Source organism: Zosterops lateralis, assembly GCF_965231275.1.
Source record: "Zosterops lateralis genome assembly, chromosome: 1".
In the NCBI taxonomy this organism is placed as follows: Eukaryota; Metazoa; Chordata; class Aves; order Passeriformes; family Zosteropidae; genus Zosterops; species Zosterops lateralis.
In genome coordinates this window covers 85,716,335-85,735,096 of record NC_139762.1, presented here as the reverse complement: position 1 = coordinate 85,735,096, position 18,762 = coordinate 85,716,335, and the positions used below count along the sequence as shown (strand labels likewise).

At 38.5% G+C, this 18,762-nt stretch overlaps 1 protein-coding gene across 4 annotated transcripts in view; it reads right to left on the bottom strand.

The window, feature by feature from the left end:
• The window catches only part of FHOD3 (formin homology 2 domain containing 3), a gene marked incomplete at its 5' end in the record, with an annotated part of 370,951 nt that overhangs the window by 326,830 nt on the left and 25,359 nt on the right, over nucleotides 1-18,762 (bottom strand). For all 4 annotated transcript variants that reach the window (XM_083878098.1, XM_083878101.1, XM_083878099.1 and 1 more), the window contains one exon: nucleotides 4,464-4,570. In XM_083878098.1, the coding sequence (XP_083734224.1) occupies nucleotides 4,464-4,570 (107 nt within the window). The remainder of the gene's footprint in view (nucleotides 1-4,463; nucleotides 4,571-18,762) is intronic.

Genomic DNA, 18,762 nt, shown 5'->3' with positions numbered 1-18,762 from the left:
TCTTTATATAAACAACAAAACTATATCAGGATTAAAAAGCTGCAAAAAATTTTGAAAATATAGGTAGTAATAGTTGTTGCCCTCAATCTTTGTGAGGTAATTAATAACAGCATCAACTTACCCATAAAAGCCAATGTATTTCTCCAGGAATATGGAATTTTAATCTGTATCACCATTTGTTCTGCAACAGTAAAGTTTTAACTAATAATCCACTTCAAAACTTGGTTCAACATCTCAATCTGATACATTTTAGACTGGAATACTGCTACCCTTAGAAATTCTTAGACCTTCCAAAATTACTGTAACCTCTCAGCCCAGGTTTTTCAGTTTGCTGTTTCTAAGGAGCTGTTTTTCTTGTGGTTTTGTAGTGGATTTTTCTTGCTTTGTTGCATGTTTTTTATTGTGATCATCAGTTGCATTTTTAAGAATCAGCATTTCATCAGATCTAATAGAGAAATATCATAGAAATCAAAATATTTGGGTGGACTAATATATTCTTCCCAACATGAGTAAATAATGTCAATAAGCAGTCACAGTCTCCTGTCTGTAGCAACACAATGACAATCTTTCCCTGGTATCTCCCTTATTTTTCTTGTTGTTGGCACTGAGAAACATAGAAATGACACCAATGTAAAACACAAAGAGAAAGCTATTAGAAGTGGAGAGCATTTTCCACCCATGAACAAACACAAATAAATTCTATAAATTTATATTAGTTTAAACTAAATTATTTTTATAAATTCATATTAGTTTAAACTAAAATCAACATAGAATCTGCTATATTTCAGTACTGGTTCAAGAAATAAACCATACCATTTTTGTAAGACAAAACCTAAATTAACTTTCAAATGCATCCCCAACTTCCTTACGTAAACAAGTGACAAAAATTTTTCATTCTCACAATTGTGCTATTTGAAAAGTTTGAGTGGGAAACAGTACATAAGCAGGAAAAGAATTGTTTGAGATCCTTGCCAGACTCCATTGACTCCAACAGATTCTGAATCAAGCCCAGAATGAACAGCACCATCAAGAGGGAAAAGATCTGTCAGGGGGGCTCACCCAGCCAAAACAGCTTGAGATGGGGTGTCTAGAAGGAATGCAAAAACATTAGTGCTGAAGCCATTTATAAGAAGTACTTTAAAAGAATCCCTGCTGAACAGAAGTCTTGAAAACATATTCCCTGAAGAAATTTTCACTGCTCATAGCGTACTGCCCAAAACCCCTCATGTTCTGCATTTTAGGACTGTGTTACCTTGTGGGTTACCATGAGGGCCTGTTAAGACATATCCACAAAGAGAGCTTGAGCAATTATATGGTAATTTAAACACATCAGCTTCTTGATGATTCTTGTTTTCTCTGTAAAACCTCAAGGAAGCCAAGGAAAGGAGCTTGACCTGTCACTAACACCTTAGAGCAACGAGTCCGCCCAAGACAACCTCCACTGTCTACTATCCACACAATTCAGCATCCACAAAGTAACTTGTGTTGGAAGCAAGAGAAAAAAGCCAAAGAGCTAAGCAACTCAACAAGCAAGTGAGCCATGAGCACAATCCTGACTTGAAAAGAAAGGTTGTTTCCCTACATTCTCCTATGACCCTTTTGCTAGTTGCAACACCTTCTACAGAGCCAGCCTCATTATTTAGCCAGATGCTCATCCTGGCTCTTGCAAAACCAGCCCCCATATAAAAACAACCTGATTCTCCTGAATCTCACAGCTGTTCTCAAGGGTGCAAATGGCAGCAGGTAAGTCATAGAGATCATAAAGCAGTCCAATCCCCACCCATGTTTTAGTTAGCTCTCTGGGATACTAGGGCACGTGTGTTAGCTTTTCTCCTTTACTAGATAGAAGTTTTGATTCTGCTGGAGTGGACAGCAACTACCAAAAGCCTCTTTTCACTTTATTCAGTAACAGAACATCATTCATTTGAAATTGCACAAGTGCATATGTTTCTTATACAGGTTATTTACACATACACATGATAAACCTCCAGCAACTGCACCATTCTCTTCTTTCCTTTTGAAGAAAAATTCTTCATGTTTTCCACTGTGCTCATCCAATCCCTCCTAGAGAAAACAAATACCTACAGCCTGTCAAACCAATCAAAATTTTTAAGACTTTGCTTTCTGCCTGTTTTGTTTTATTTACAAGTCTCCTTTCAACAGTGTTTAAAAGGAAAACCTTCATTATTTTTCCTGGATGAACAAGAACTTTTGGCAAGAATGCTGAAAACAGCCAGATTACAGGACATTCTAGCCACTTTGAGTAGGAGTTTCCACAGCTAAGTTTCTAAAATTTTAAAAACACCATGAATATCCAGCTACTAAAACCTTCAGAGTTCAGCAAGCTTCAGTGACCCTGATGAGCACAGCAGCTTTGGCATGGCAGAAAGGCAGGTCCTAAGGTAGCTTAATCTCAGAAAATTAAAAGCTTTGAAGATTAAGAACAGGACCTTGAAATGACCCAGACCGAAAAAGAGAGAGACTAAATGGTTTCTGCAGCCAGTCCCTCCCAGACAGCAGACTGCTGTTAAACTCCCAAAGTCTGCCGCCAGAAGCTCCAGCTCAGTGTTTTGGTCTCAGAACTGCAAGGCCCAAAAATGGAGTTTGATTTGCTAAAAATACAGGACAGAGAAAAACATTACTGACTGTATTTGCCATCCCATTTCTATAATATTCCATTTTTCTGAATAACATCACATAAGCTGCATTTACCATCAAGTAAAAACATTAAGTACAACAGAGAAGCTTATCCCACATGCTTCCAAAGCTCTGGTGGTTCTTATCTTTTCTTCTCTCACAAAACATGGACAAAAATTAAATGCAGAAATCCATCTGAATCCTCACCACTACAAAATTTCAAGCAGCAGTTCCATGTTTTTTTGTTTTGTTGGTTTGTTTGGTTTTTTTCCTAGGATAGCCACCACAGAGAAAATTAGAATTGTGTTTCAGGAACAATTCATATCATTGATTTTATATGCCTCAAAGTAGCATAAAAATAAAACAAGATGGACATTAGCTTGTCATTTCAAGAGCAAAGTCTGGCAGGAAAAGCACCAAATGGTCTCACTTGCCAGATTGCTTGGCAGTGTCAATTTGCTACTGTGGAGTGTTAAAAGTAGTGAAGTTAAAATTACCAGAATTATCACAGAGACATCAACGGAAGAGAAAAATTGTGACAAATTCAAAATGTATTGCTACAAAAAAAAAAAATCCTTTATATTACTTGCTTTCAACTCATTATAAAGTTATCTGGAAATAAGAACTAGTTTGTTGCAGTGATTTTTATCACCTATGCAAAAAACTGAAGACTATATCAACTTCTACACTCAATACTCCTATTGCATAGGAAAGGAGGCTCAGTTTGGCTCGTATTGGCTACTCTATCATTAAACTCTCTTCTAACTGGTTTCTAACAGAACAGTTTTTATCTTGCAATGACTATAAAACATGCCTCCAAACTGGTATGTGTGAATAAGACATACACAAATGCACACGCGTGAACATCTGGAAAATATTATTTAAAATTCTTCTCCACATAAAATAATCTTCAGAGGCACAGTTCAAATTTATAAGGCATATTCATCGAAGGCAAAACAGCTATCAGAAGAAGTAGAGGAGGAGTATAAGCAAAAGGGCTGCATCTCCTACTGTTAACAAACAGTGACCAACCCAAAATTAAGTTAAACACACCTATAAAATAATCACAACTATCCAGTCCAATACAGTAGCCAGAAAGACAAAAATAGATCTAGACTTTCTGTTCATTTTACATCTTAAGACAGACCATCACCTGGAAGATCCAGGAAAGGAAAATTCTTCAAAAAAGCAAATCTCCTTTGTGCATTTATGCAAACACACACTGAAACTAACTTTTGCTTTCACTTTCAGTTCTCAAAGAGATGATTATGGAAAGCTCTGTCATAGCAATCCATGTTGCCAGCAATAACTAAATAAGAAAAAAAGCAAGAGAGGAGACTACTCAAAAAACAACCTGCACCCCCATCCCTTGGACTGGGATTCAATTCCAGGAATAAAAAAAAATAAACCAATAAAGGTCTTTTCTTCAGAAATATAAATGGAGGACTTGACTATAAGGCAAAATAAATTTAGTTTATAACTTCAGGAACACCACCCCAATATAATCCTCTACATGACTAATATAATAAGAAAGATCTCAGAATTCTCCAAACAAACCATCCTCATTTATCAAGTTTCAAAGAATTATAAAATCTTATTAGACTAATCAAGATATTCATAGTCACATATTTCTTTACAATATGTCATCTTTTAGAGAAACTGTAAGTATGAATGTAGAGAGGAGTCATAAAATTCTTAATCACACAAAGAGACAGACATACAGGCATACAAGGGAAAGATTTGTATCTTTTCTGTTCCTATGCTGACCTGAATATATGAAGTTAACTATACACTTATTTATAAAAATTCAGTAAACCTTTACTTACCCAGCATCTTCCTGGAAGCCTTCTAATTCATCTCTTTGCTCTGCCAAGGTGGATTCTAGATCCAGATAGGTACCATTATGAGACAGTTGCAGGGTGCAGTCATCAAGCTGCAGAACAAAATTCAGACCATTAGATTAGAGCAGTCTTTCTCTGTAACATACCTCTAACGTTGCCTTGCCATTTTCCAGGTCCCCAGACAAGACCACCTAAAACAAACAACACGTGGGGAGCAGGCAAGAAAAAATTTTTGGCAATTTACACAATCCCAAACCCATGTTCCCTAGACCATGCTTGCTCACTAACAGACACAGTGAAATTTATTAGAACATAGAGAAAATGATTAGAGGGCTTTAGCAAAGTGTCTTTAAAATGCAATACAGAAAGACAAGTTAATTTCAGTGTCTATATAGGATATAAATTACTCCTCTCTGTTCTTACAGTACAGTTTAAGTAGAGTTTCTGAACCTCTGGATAAAGACAGAAGGAAGAAAGCTGTTTTGTGAGCTACCAAATAGTCCCTATGAGGACAGATATAGCCAAGGGACAGTGTAAAATGTGGCAGCAAGAGTTGAGATCCTGCACTGAGGGTGAGTAGAGTCAACCAAGTAACAGATTTTTCTGGCATTCTGCTTTTAGGGCCAGACACTAACCAGCCTCAGAGGGTGCAGGTACAATACTCCTACGCACTGGGTGGGGACAGGAAACCTTTGCCACCTTCCTACAAAGGTACTGAGGTAATCAAGGACCAGACCTGAAAGTAGAAATCTGCCCACAATGGTGCTTAAGAGGGAGAGAGGGAGAAATAAATAAACTGTCTTTATTTCTTTTCTGTCTTCTCTCATCTTCCCCATCATTAATTGTTGCAGCTAAAAATGGTCGCAGTTAAAAAGAGAGAGATTTGAGCCAAGTTAGAAAAGAAATTTTCTGGGGTTTTATTTGCAGGGTGCTCATCACAACAGAAGATCTAGGATGAATCATCCCAAAACTCTGGCTAACTCATTGACCAGGAATACAAAGTAATAACTGATCAAGAGGGAAATCTAAAGAAGCTGGAAGAAGAGATAGAAAGGAACATGAGCTCCTCTCTCACCATGACATAACTCAGTGTCAAATAACAAATAGTGAGAGGAAAAAAAAGTCTTCCCAGGGCAGGAGAACAAGACAACATTTACCAAGGGGCAAGTGGATGTACAGAGTTGTCCTGCTTCACCTCTAGGGAAATAAATAACCATCTGCTCAGAGAATATTCTGCTCATCCAGCCCAGAAGCATAAAAATGGACATCAGTGAGCCCAGTTGAACACACTGCTGGGACCTTCATGTGCAGCACTGCACTGGGGGTCCTTTTGTAACTGCTTCCAAGCTCACAGTAACATCCCCTACCATTTGTAGGTATCTACACTAATATCTACTCTAGACGTGTAGTGCTACTAGATACAAAATCCAGCCTGACAGCCAAACAGAACAGAGAACCATTAAGGTTGGAGAAGGCCTCTATGATCATCAAGTCTTACTGTCAACCCGGCACCACCATGCTAACCACCAAAGCATGTTCCTCCATGCCACATCCACATGTCTTTTGAACACTGCAGGGATGGCAATTCCACCACTATCCTGGAGAGCCTGTTCCAAAACCTGGCCACTCGTTCAGTGAAGAAATTTTTTCTAGTACCCAATCTAAACCTCTGCAGGTGCAACTTGGAAGGAACCTTAAACACCACCTACTTCCAGCCCCCTAAGTCAGTTTTCCTGCTGCATAATGGGTTCCAGTTTCTCCTGTTTGTTGCCCATGCTGCGTACATATGTGTAGATGCACTTCATTTGGGTGATCAATCTGGCTGCCTTTTTCAGGGGAAGAAGCTCCAATTCCTACTTGAGCATTCCCAGGTGCTTCTGCAGTTTCTAGCACATCAATAACCCCTGTTGCTGCATGGATCTCTACCCCCTACCACTAACAAGACAGCAGACCAAAGGACCTCATTAGCACACTGTCTCTCAAACAGTGGCATGCTGCCTCCAGGCCTGCCGCCACCAGGCCTGCCTTCAGTGACTGTGATTCTATCCCCTCCAAATCTTGTTCTCACTGAATGAGACCTGCTAACTCCTGTGCAAAGACCCTTTCCCCCTTTGAGACACGTACACTGTTTCCCACCAGCAGGCCTAGCATCATGATCAAAGGACCTAAAATGAAGATGTTTCATTTCTCTGGATTTAGCAAAAACAAATTGACAGATTCTTTGCAGGCCTCCATCTACCAAAAGGCAACCATGGCAATAGTGGCGTAACCATACATCCCTGCTGCAAAGGCCACTTTGAGAAGAGTCACATATTTAACACTGTACTTTATGCCAATCTTCTGCCACAGGTGGCAGCTAATGACTCTCTGACGGGGTAAGGAGGGATCTGAAACAGGCTCAGGAAAAGGAAATTACCACTCTTTTTCACTTCCGTGGATTTTTCTTTCTGCTCGTTTTAATACTTAGAAAGAAAATCAATTAAAACCTATCATTGATGAATTACCTCTTAATTTCTCACTCAAGTTTTGTTTCTCAGTACTGTTCAGGAGAAGCGTAATAAGCTGCCATTCATCTTATCTGGCAGTCAATACCTAAACTTAGTCACTGATTTATATACAAGAAAGGAAGACCAATAGTGCATTCTGGATTAGCTGCATTGGAAATACTGTAGAAAAGCTCATTTACAATTAGTGATAGAGTGCAGCTTTTGCAATTTGAAAAAAAGTTCAACCTCTGGAGAAAGGGTAGAGAGAGGAGGTTAAGTTGTATTTCAAACTTGTTCCATTTTTTTGCTTTTCTTTTTTAGGTTTTTCCCTGGTGAAGGAGTAAGCCATTAAATAATATGACATAAGATTTTATTCTTATTCTTACGGATTAAAGAAAGTAAAGAACCTGCAAGTGCAAGATATTAAAAATACAGCAGTGTTGCTACTCTGTCTCTTTCTAGTTACAAAGGATATTATTAACCTGCGCTAATTCAAAATACATTCTTTAGAAAAGAAAGACTAAATACTTCTCTGGGAAACTTTTTTCAAGTAGTTCAGGGTATGTAATGAAATGCTAATTTATTCAAAGTAATGCCAAAAGGCAAACTACTAATTAGATAAATGTTGTGCTGTCTCTATGGAGATTAGGAGATTTGCCCACAATTTCCATTTATACTGCATAATTAGAGAAAAAAAAAAGTTGTGCTTTACTTATATCTTGTGACTTTAGTGTACAAAAAGCACTATGAGAACAGGAAGTCCTTCATGGACAAAATAAATAAGAATAGCTCATTGTACCTATGTTCATCTCATTTTCATAGTTTCAGCTGAACATAGTATTCAAGTCAGGCTTTAAGGCACTGTACATTGCATGCTGTATTTGTTAATTGGAATTATGATTATGGGTGGCAATATCTTTTTATTTCCATTACTTAATGCTCAGTCTTGCCAAAAAAGTTGGGTATTTTTTTATTCTCTTTCATGTGTACACACAAAGATGGAAGCGATCAAAATAACACTTTAAAAGTTAAGGTAAGTATTAAGGCAATGTACTCTTGAAATCCTCCTTATATAGGATGACTTTCCTACTTTGCCTCCAGCTTCACTTGTACACATACATTACAGGCAGAATACAAAAAGAGAAGCCACTTCATTAATTATTTTTAATTAGTAAATTGCCTGCATTTTTCAACATAAAGGATGGTTGTTGTTCTCTCATTAGTGCTTATTAGTAACAATTCAGGATGTTGGTCCCTCCCCTCTGCTCAGTGATAATCTCATGTTTATCTGCTATACATCACTTCTCCTGTCTCTGGAGACTGTCACAAATAGCCCCATCTAGTTCATCCATTACATGCTTCTCCCACTGATCATAATTCACATTGAAATCCTTATTAAAAACCTCATAAGAAAATGAAAAGCCAGAATTTATATAGTCTTTTAAAGAATATTTAACTGAGCTGTTTTACATCATCATAAATGAGACTTCTATTCAACTTTTTAGAAATTATTTTGTTTTACCTTTGTTTTCATAATTTTGTTTAACCATTCAGTATTCCTTACTAGTCCCAAAACTCTGATCTGCATCTTTGTTGTTATTAAACTGCATAATTCATTTATACTACTGCCAAAAGGTGAGATTCTCAAAGAACTTTTCAAGTATCTTACAAAAGTGTTCGTTCTAAAAATCTCTAACCCATCCCTTCAAATAATTTATCATCTTTTGCATCACACTTTACTATATTGCCAAGAAGACCAAAAGGGCTGATACAAGCCATTTAAATGGAACTCATCCTGTAGGCTTTTCCATACTTTCCTGTAATCACATTAAAGAATACTACCAGTATCATGGAACCATAAGCAGAAATAAGCACCATCAAATGGGACAAAAGTAATGCTACTTCTGAGTCACAGGGTTACTTCATCATCAGTCTTCTGCAAGATTTCAAGATTTTTGATTTTAGTATATATAACCTTTAAATGGTATCATAAAGATATTAAAAAAACCCTATATGTTGAATTACATTCTCATCTTCGCAAATGAGCAGTTTATTTGGAAAATGTCAATGGTATATTTTTGAATCCCTATGGAAATTTTTGAAATCTTTTGTCTCTACAAAGAGTGGGACATCCTAGGAGTAGTCCCATTCACAAAAGCGAAAAAACAAAAACACCTGTAACAGTCAACAAAATAAGTGTTTTACTCAGAATCATCAGCTGTGGATAGTCAGACCTGTCCACTGGGTTTACAGGAAGGAAGCAAAGAAATTAAGACTGTCTTTATGCAGGTCTTCCTCATTAAAAATGTAACTGATGTGCTAATTATCAACTTCAGTTTCATACTGAAATGGTAAGATCTGTACTCTGTCATGACAAGATCAGTATCAAGAAGCAGTAGTTGCTTGGGTGCTGATTTGCTGATTTATAGCTGTCTTTTTGGACAAGAGGAGAACCTGGAAAAGGCTTCTTAAGCAGCACTGACCTCACTAGCTACTCACTGGTTTTTCCATAACTGACCAGAAACATAGAAACAGTGAGACAACCAGATACTTGTGTACAACAGCCTGAAATGCAAGTAGAGCCATGTTGCAGTGTGCACCAGACGCCAGCATAGAGCTACTAAATTAAACCACTTTCTGTAATAAAAGTTCTAGAAGAAGAACAGAGAGATGTTTGAACTTTTTCAGATTGTAGCTGGTGTCTGCAGAGTGCTAACTGATCCACACCACCCAAACACTACAGTACTTATGCTGCAACTAAAACTGGCACAAATGGAAAACCATGAAAGCACCATGGACACAAACCTAAACATCACCAGCCCAACAGTCCCATATATATATATATATATATATATATATATATGGATGTAAATTATGCATGCATTTTAGATATTTTTCCCTGCAGTTTTAAAAAAAAGTAACAATTGCCAAAATTTGACAGACATATCCAGGCACATCAAAAACAGCTGAAGAAGTACATAAAAAGACATAAGATCACAAACAATATTTAGACTCATATTTATACTTACACTGGTTAAAGTTTCACTTAGAGAAGTTGAGCACAATTCATTATGCACAAGCAAACAAACATTTGACTAAAAAGCTACAATGCAAGAAAATTTAAAAGCAGAGCTTCCTACTCCTTTACCTTTTGCCATTTCCCCCATTACAGAGTGAAACTGTACTACACAAAATGACAGAGGTATTCTGGCTTCAGTTATTCCCACAAGCAAGCATAACAAGGTCAGAGCTGGATCCTGGCCCTGATTCAAGGGTCACCCCCCCTCAGCAGGAACACACCCATTTGCAAAGTGAACGCATACAGGTTGGAGGGAGCTAAGCAACCCACTCATGCAAGTGTTCCTTATAGGCTACCAGTAAATCAAGAACATAGGACAGAAACTCAGTTTGTCATCTTCTGTCTCAGATAACCATATCTGGCTAGTGGTGGCTAGTCCCTCATCCTGTGGGGCCAAAACAGTTCATATTATAAGACTATGAAGCTTAAGAAGATTCAAAATAGATCAATAGTAGTACACTAGTGATGATATTTTTCCCCATTTCAAGTACTGACCCACAGAAAGAGGTAACACCCATTTTTCTTCATAAGGAAGTCCTTATTGCTGTGCAACAGGAAAGCTCTTTTTTTCTTTTTTTTTTCTTGAATTTCACAATTGAAGTAGATCACCAAAAGAAGCAAAGAACAGCAGGGGAAAAAAGAAAAGCAGCAAGAAAAAGTGTTGATCAGCCACTTAGCTGGTGCCACTTTCAGAAACTAGTTGAAGTAAGAAAAATAAAAGTAAATAAACAAAACAAAAAATGTGCATTCAATCACCATTTTCATCTACTGCCTTTAGCGTCTTACAATCCAAGAGAAATACAAGCAAAGCAAGCACAAGGGGTGTGAGGAGAGAAGAAGAGAGCAACTCCTATGTCCACACACAGACTGAGGAGTGCGGCGTGATCCTCCTCACGCACCTTTGTGAGGCTCCATGCACACACCAGTCTCCTCACTCAAGAAGCCCACTGGGCACATAATTCAATGCAAAGTCAACACAGATTTATTTTACTGTGCCAAATAAACTGCCCACAAATCTGTTTTCTCTTCCTCCAGAGGGCTTTGATGCACCAGTATACAGCCAAAGTGGACATTCCTTGGGTTTAATGTCTCCATCCCACGGCAGCAGTAGGTTGGCAGAGCTTAAGGCAGGGAAATGGCAGATGCATCCTCTTGTCTTTTCAAAAAGGCACAGCAGACAGACAAGCAATTCTCCTCTTCCCTGCTTATTCAAAGACCTCAGGGTTAAATTTTTTCAACAATGATAAGAAATGCTATTCTCTCACCTCCAACTCCCTGCCCTGAGAATCCATTCAGAAGAACATACTTTGAACAAATCTCTCTAAATGGTGGGACCAGCAGATTGAGTGGTGATTCTCCATCCGTGCCTATCTGAGACCTCATCTGGAGTACTGCATCCAGTTCTGTGGTATTCAGCCTAAGATGTGGACCTATTGAAGATTCCAGAGGAAGACCATGAAGATGGTCAGAGGGCTGGAGCACCTCAGCCTGGAGAAGGCCTCAGGAAGATCTCATTGAAGCCTCCCAGTACTTTAAGAGTGCTTCTGAATAAAAGAGAGAGCAGCTTTTTTTTCATGAGTAGACAGTAGAAGGACAAGGGAGAACAGTTTTAAACATGAGGAAAGATTTATATTAGATATTAGAAAGAAATTATTTACTCAGAGTAGTAAGACACTCCAACAAGTTTCCCAGAGAAGCTTTAGATGTGCCATCAGCCAAAATGTTCAAGGTTGGATAGCTTTAAGCAACCTAATCTAGTGAGTGGCACTGCTGCCTATGGCAAGGAGTTGGAACTAAATCATCTTTAAGATCCCTTCTAATCCATACAAATCTATGATAAATGCAAACAAAGTGTTACCAAGTTGGCACCCAGTGTGTGCCAAGATATAGCCAAGTATCCTCTTTATAGTAGCTTCTATTTAAATAAAAGCAGGCACCCTTCAAAAATGCAGTTCAGACAGTGATCAAGGATCCCATTAACAGGACAAAGGGCCCTACAGTATGAGAGGAGGATACACTTGTTTACTGGTATTAGTACAAATCACCAAAACCACTCAACTTTGCAGTCACTCACTGGAATCACAGCCAGCTCTCACCTGATTTCCAGTAATTTGAGCTAAACCCACTGGACAGATTACTTTATTCATTTGGTTGCTTCCAAAACTATAGAGAAAGGGAATGAGAGAAGGAAAGATTAGAGTAATCCACTATGAAACTGTGGAAATAAAAATCCCTCAATTCTAGCCTTTGACACAGCCTCTGAAAATCCTTACCTTACTTGAATGTCTTAGCTCATCTTTCATTTAAATATGATTGGTTTACAATTGTTCTTATTAGTGGTGGTGTGCTCCTTATCCACCTACAGCATGCTCTGCAGAGTAGGGTTGATGAAAAGCAAAGTTTCTTTACTCTCAGTTTTCCCTTTCTAAATCCAAAGCCTTGTTTGGCTTTACACATCACGAGTCTGACACATTCACACACTCGAACTATGCAGTTCTTAAACACTCTCCCTTCTGGTTCAGCTGTTTCCAACACAATGGGAATCCTGTTACCAGGGCTGACAAGTCTCAGTTTTCCCTTTGCATTCCCATATCCTCCCTTCTTTAATAAAACAAATTACTCCTCAGGAAAAAACAGAAAAAGCAGCTCTTCCTACTCACCAGCCCAAAAGTATTCCATATTTCTAAGCAAAGTAGTACAAACTGATTGGCAGAAATGAATATTTAATACTGTGTCATCCAAGGCTAAGCTCCACATGAGAATGGCCACACTGTTTTCAGAATGTAGCATATTTTAATGTTTTGCAAATTTTATTGCAGATCAGCAGATTCACGTTTTCTGTACCTGCACACAGCCAGAGGTCCTTTGGTAGTCCTTTAAGATGTAACAGGGTTGCTGTCACTGTTAGTTGCAACAGACTAATAAAAAAATAGGAATGATCTAATTGCATCCTACAGATCACAGTAAAACTAACAATTATTTATCTGGCTTCAGTTACTGTTGCAGCAGCCCTCTTGTTAGAGGGTGGAAACGAGCCAAGACACAGACTTCTAGTTTATCACAGCACGGAAAGGGTCCTGGTTTATTCCTCTTTACAGCTCAGCCATCCCGATTCCACCTATTCACTGACTCTGGCTGCAGCAAGCTCCTAGTGTAGGTTTCCCTTGCAGACTCTGACTGCTGGTTATTTCCCACTAAACTATGACTGCATGTATGTTTGCAGACTCTGAATGCAGGCTTTTACCTGGCTAGACTGTGACTGCAGGTTCCACCAACAGGCTTAACTGCAGACCCAGACTGACCTCACAGCAGGGATTCTCTCTCCTCAGGACCCTTCTTCTTCATGATCCTCTCCTTCCCTCTTCCTCAAAGTTCCTGTTCCTTCATGATCCCTCCGACTGCTTAACCCACTCCTTTTTAATTACATTTACTTTTATTGGACACAGCCGTGACTCATCAAGGTCCAGGCTGTATTGTAATTAACACAGCTGTTACTTATCAGGGGCAAAGGCATCTGTATTCCCTTCTCCTACAAGTTACAACCAATGCTCCTCTGTCCCTTTCTTCTCATGTGAGTAGGTGCCATCTGGTCTGTGTCACGTCATCATCACTTTGGACAATATGATGGAGAAAGAACAAAGCACCTAGGCCAGGACTGATCCCACACAACCCATCTTGGGTAAAATGCTTGACATACATGAGGCAAAAGAATAGCAAATAATCTGTATGCAATCCACGTTAGTGCCCAAAATTAGGTGGACACTAAAAACTACTCTCATTTTCAAGTATGACAGCAACCCCACACACCATCACTATCTTGATCTAAAAGCCCTCTGTATCAAGTAGCTCCACTCCGATTACTTGAAACAAACCTATACTCCTTCCCCTAGTCCTTTCTCCTTGTAAAAACTAATTTTGTAACTCAAAGTATTTTCTAAAAAGTACCCAAAAATCGATCCTTTAAAATTCCAACTAAACCAACAGTTCTGTGAGGTCAGAGTTTTAAAAGCAAGGTCAGGCATAGGGGCTATACAGAAGGTCATTTCTGGTGATGGCAACAGTGCCACACTCAGTCATCCATGCTCGTAAGTCAGTACGTTGCCAAACTCTAGCAAACTCACTCTTCTATACTCATTTAGAGGTTGATGGAAAGACCCCTAACAACTTCCTAGATCTTAAACTTCATATTATAAGAAGTAATCCAGCATGTAAAACAGCATCCCTGAATTTTTCAGCCCCTTAAGAGTGATTAGCATATCTTGTAAGAATAGTTATTAATGCTAATGCACATGTAATTTATTTTTAGCACAGTAATTGCTTCTGTCAAAATACTTCATAAAGTACAGTCACTTTGCAGAGCTTATGTGCAGTCACATTGGCCAAGCCACGCCTCCACACAAAGGATAATCCAAAGGTTTGCACAACTGGGCGTAGGGACACAGGAGCACAATCGCTTTAAAAGGAACTGCTACTCTGATATGGAAATGGTAGTATTTTCAACATAGCCTGCACTCCTAGTCTGAAACAGCAGCTTTTATCTCTGGTCTGGTAGACGCCACAAAATACTCCTGGGGTCAGGTAATACAGGGCATGAAGTGAAACATAAATGCCACATTAGATCCTCAAGAGCCACTGGAAAAATACACTGCCAATAAAAATATTCTGCTGAAATAACAAAGACATTGAAAACAAACACAGAAAGATGTTATATTAATATTATGGGTTTGACTTAAGAATAACAAAAGGAAGTTCAGAGTTCAAAATTCTGAAACTGCTATTTCAGGGGTCTCAAATACAGACAACACTACAGTGAATACAAAATGAGTGGATGCCTACCTGTTGCTATTCTTGGGCAGCTTTGTCACTAACTCTCAGACTTTTTGCTTTGCGATTCCCTTTAACACGGTGCTCCCCAGGGAGCAATTTAGAATTTATTACACTATCTGTGTCCAAGTGTGACACTGTGGCTTCCAACAGCAGCCACACAGGCATTGTTAGAAAGTGTATGATTGCTCAAAATGTCAATAGCCATGGAACAAGATAGCCAAATTCATTTAGTGTTACTTCAATGTTTCATATTAACTAAAAAAAAAAAAAGCTAATTGAAAAAATAAAAGAAAATTGCACTTCTGCATAAAAGAACCTGAAAACAGCATATGGGATGGGGAACTAACACACCTAATTCTACCGTTTTAAGTTACTTAAATCGGACATGACACACAAACCAAATAGGCAACAGAATTCAGCAAAGTCAAATTTAGACCAAAAAGCTCCATCTCTTTAACTCAAAAACCCACATTTTTCTCACACTAAATGTAACAAACCTATAGCATGAGCATAACCTAACCTCTGCATCCATTCAATCTTCTGGTGTCTAGATTTTTCAAATCCCTTTCCCCATCTGTGTTCAGCTCTTCCTAACTAAGAAGACAGAGCTAGCTCTCCTCACCTTCATGATTAAGGACATCTTCAGCTGAACAGAGAGAGGCCATAAAACCAGGATTCTTTATTTGAAAGTATATACAGCTTTTGGGCTGATACACAGGGGATGCCTACAGCTGACAAGCTCTCATTAACATTTGGCTGGAATTATTGCGAAGGTATCCAAGGAAATGGAAATAATCTTAAAGAAGAAGATAGCTCAAGAAAAGTGAGAGGAGGAGAGAAAGGATTAGGTTCAGTGAAGTTTGTTATCTGAGGAACCTTTTGTTCTGCGCACATTTATCTGTGTGTAGGAGAAGCACTGAGTTAAAATCTCAGAAATCATTCTTTTAAAGGTAAGTAGCACTTCAGGAAGGCAAAAATGAGAACTACTTCATGACAATTCCATCTATCTTTCATACATCTCTTACTATACTGAAAACTGAAGTCGTTCATATTTGAAAAAGGATTTTTGAAATTATATAGGAGAATGAATGTATAAATTGCACCCTTTTATTCTTAACACATAACCCTGAGAAAAAGCTTTCTATTGATATCCTCCACCTTGCACACAAGGATTATACCACTGCTATTCTAACTGCATTTGGGACACCACAGGTTGCTCACTATCCTATCACAAAACTAAAGTAGTGGACTGCTTCAGAACCACACACATAATTTACACATATGCAGGAATGAATACAGTAAGCAATTACCCATCTTCAGCTGTGGTGGTTTCATTGCCATGAATGGCTGAACACCTAGCAGACAATATACCACAAAAAAAGATACCAAGCAAAAACACAGTGTGCAGATGGCATTTCCATCTATATGACCCATATTGGCACTCTCTTAAAAATGGTGCAGCTGAAATGTCAGTCCTGCAATAAGATGTACTTAAAACCAGTATTTGATAGAATAGGTTGTGTGCATCCATGAGCACTTCTCTATGAAAATCAAAACTAAGGAAAAATGATAAAGTAGGGAGAAGATACCAGGCCATTTGAAAACCTAGAGCAGGAAGGTCCTGAGGGAAAGAAGCTTCAGAGAAAGAGGAGTAGGGAACCATTCTGGAACAACAGCAGTTCTAGTAAAATTCACAAACCTTTGAGGGCCAAAAGAGATGGAGAGTTAATAAGAGTCAAAGACTGAGCCAGTAAAAGATATAAGAAGCCCAGGATAAAGTGTCTTGTTATTATCAAGCTTTGGCTCAGAAGCTTCTGATCAGGTGTCTGAAAGCTAAAAAACACAACAACAATAATAACAAAAACTGAAATCTACCACAAACCAACAGGTTTAGATTGAAGAAAATACGCTGAACATATTCACACAAAGCATTTGCATAAAATATCAAAGAAAATAAAGTATGGCAGCATTCTCAAAGAGAACATCATACATTTGTCAACAGAATCATTTTTCAGACATAGGCTGAACCTTGAAGGTTTCAATGAAAGATCTACTCTACTAACAATATTATAACGAGTACAGTCATCAACTCTTCCTAATACTTAGACTGCCTCTTAAAGGCTTTGTGGTTTCTAAACCAAACATCAATTGGGATGTCATTAAAAGAACAAGATTAAAGTTTATAAGAATGAAACTCAGTATAAGAACACTGAAAAAATGGGGAAAATACATGTCCCCTGCAGACTTTCTTCTTAACATCAAGATTTTATAAAAGCACAAAGGATCTCAAGTCACATTTTCTACCCTTAAGCAGAATTTATTTGGCAGTTGTGCTTCTCCTTTTTTTTTTTTTAATCACTCATTTCTTCCTTGTTTGATTAGCTGCCAAGAAGTTTCAACCCTCAGCTTTAAAACAGTTGTCTGGACTAGACCAGGCAAAGAAAAAAAAAAAAAAACCTTCTGAATTCATTAGGGTAACATCTGAACAATGCTAAAAAAAATTAAAAAAAAAAAGAAAGAAAATTAAAAAACACACTCTTCCATGCAGTTACAAGTGAAATAATAATTTTTTGGGGAAAGAATGAATACAACACTACCAGCCATATCTCAACAATACTCATTCCTTGCTTACACTCTGATCACCCTGTTTCAAAGTTCATCAAGAAAATAAATAGAAATAAATGGCTTTAATAATAAATTCCTGATCTATTTTCTTTTATAGCGGACAGACTCTAAAACATACCATGGAGGACTGGCTGATGCCCTAAGAGGAAAAAATGACTGGAATAGTTTGGGGAAATAGCAAGTGAGGATCATGGTACTCAATAACACCAACAAAAAGAAAGGTAATTATACTTCTAGCCTGAAAGAAATGCAAAACTGTTTAAAAGTGAGCATTCAAAACAGTACATAATGGGCCAATAAAGTTCATAATTAGAGCAAAGCTTAAAGATCAAATCTAGTTAAATACTTTGAGGAATAGGAGGATTAAGTTTTTGTACTTAAGAGCAAGTAAAACACATGCTTCAAGATATCAGCTATCAAATATCTATTCTTTAAATTGGTTCATTAGGGTGGTACTCAGTATAGGTTATAGACTCATAGGATGGTTTGCATTGAAAAAGACCTTAAACGTCATCTAGATCCACCCCCCTGCCATGGGCAGGGACACATTCCACTGCACAAGGCCACCCAAATCCCCATCTAATCTGGCCTTAAACACTTCCAGGGATAGCACATCCATAAGTTCTCTGGGCAACCTATCCCACTGCCTCACCACCTTCATTGTGAAGAATTTCTTCTTACTATCAAATCTAAACTTACTCTCTTTCAGTTTAAAGTCATTCTCCTGTTGTGGTGTGCATTTCAGCTCAGAAGAACCATATTCTCCCTTGTCCTATCCCTACAGGACCTTGGAGAAAGTCCCTGGGCAGGTCTCTTATAACCCATAGAGGTACTGGCAGGTGCTATAAGGTCTCCCTGCAGGCCTTTCTTCCCCAGCCTGAACAACCCTAACACTCAGCCTGTCTACAAACGAGAGGTGCTCCAGTCCTCTAAGCATCTCTGTGGCCCTCCTTTGGACTCTCTCCAACATATCCATGTCTTTCTTATGCTGGGGGGCACAGAGCTGGATGCAGTACTCCCAGGGGGATCTCATGGGAGCAGAGATCCTCTGGAAAGCATCCCTTCCCTCCACATGACACAGCTGGGTGTCATCAGAACTTGCTGAGGGTGCACTAGATCCCACTGTCCATGCCACCAACAAAGATGTTGAACAGCACTGGTCCCATTACTGACATTTGAGGAACACTACTCATCACTGGTCTCCACCTGGGCACTGAACCATGGACTGCAACTCTTTGAGCAAGCCCATCCAGCCAATTTCTTAACC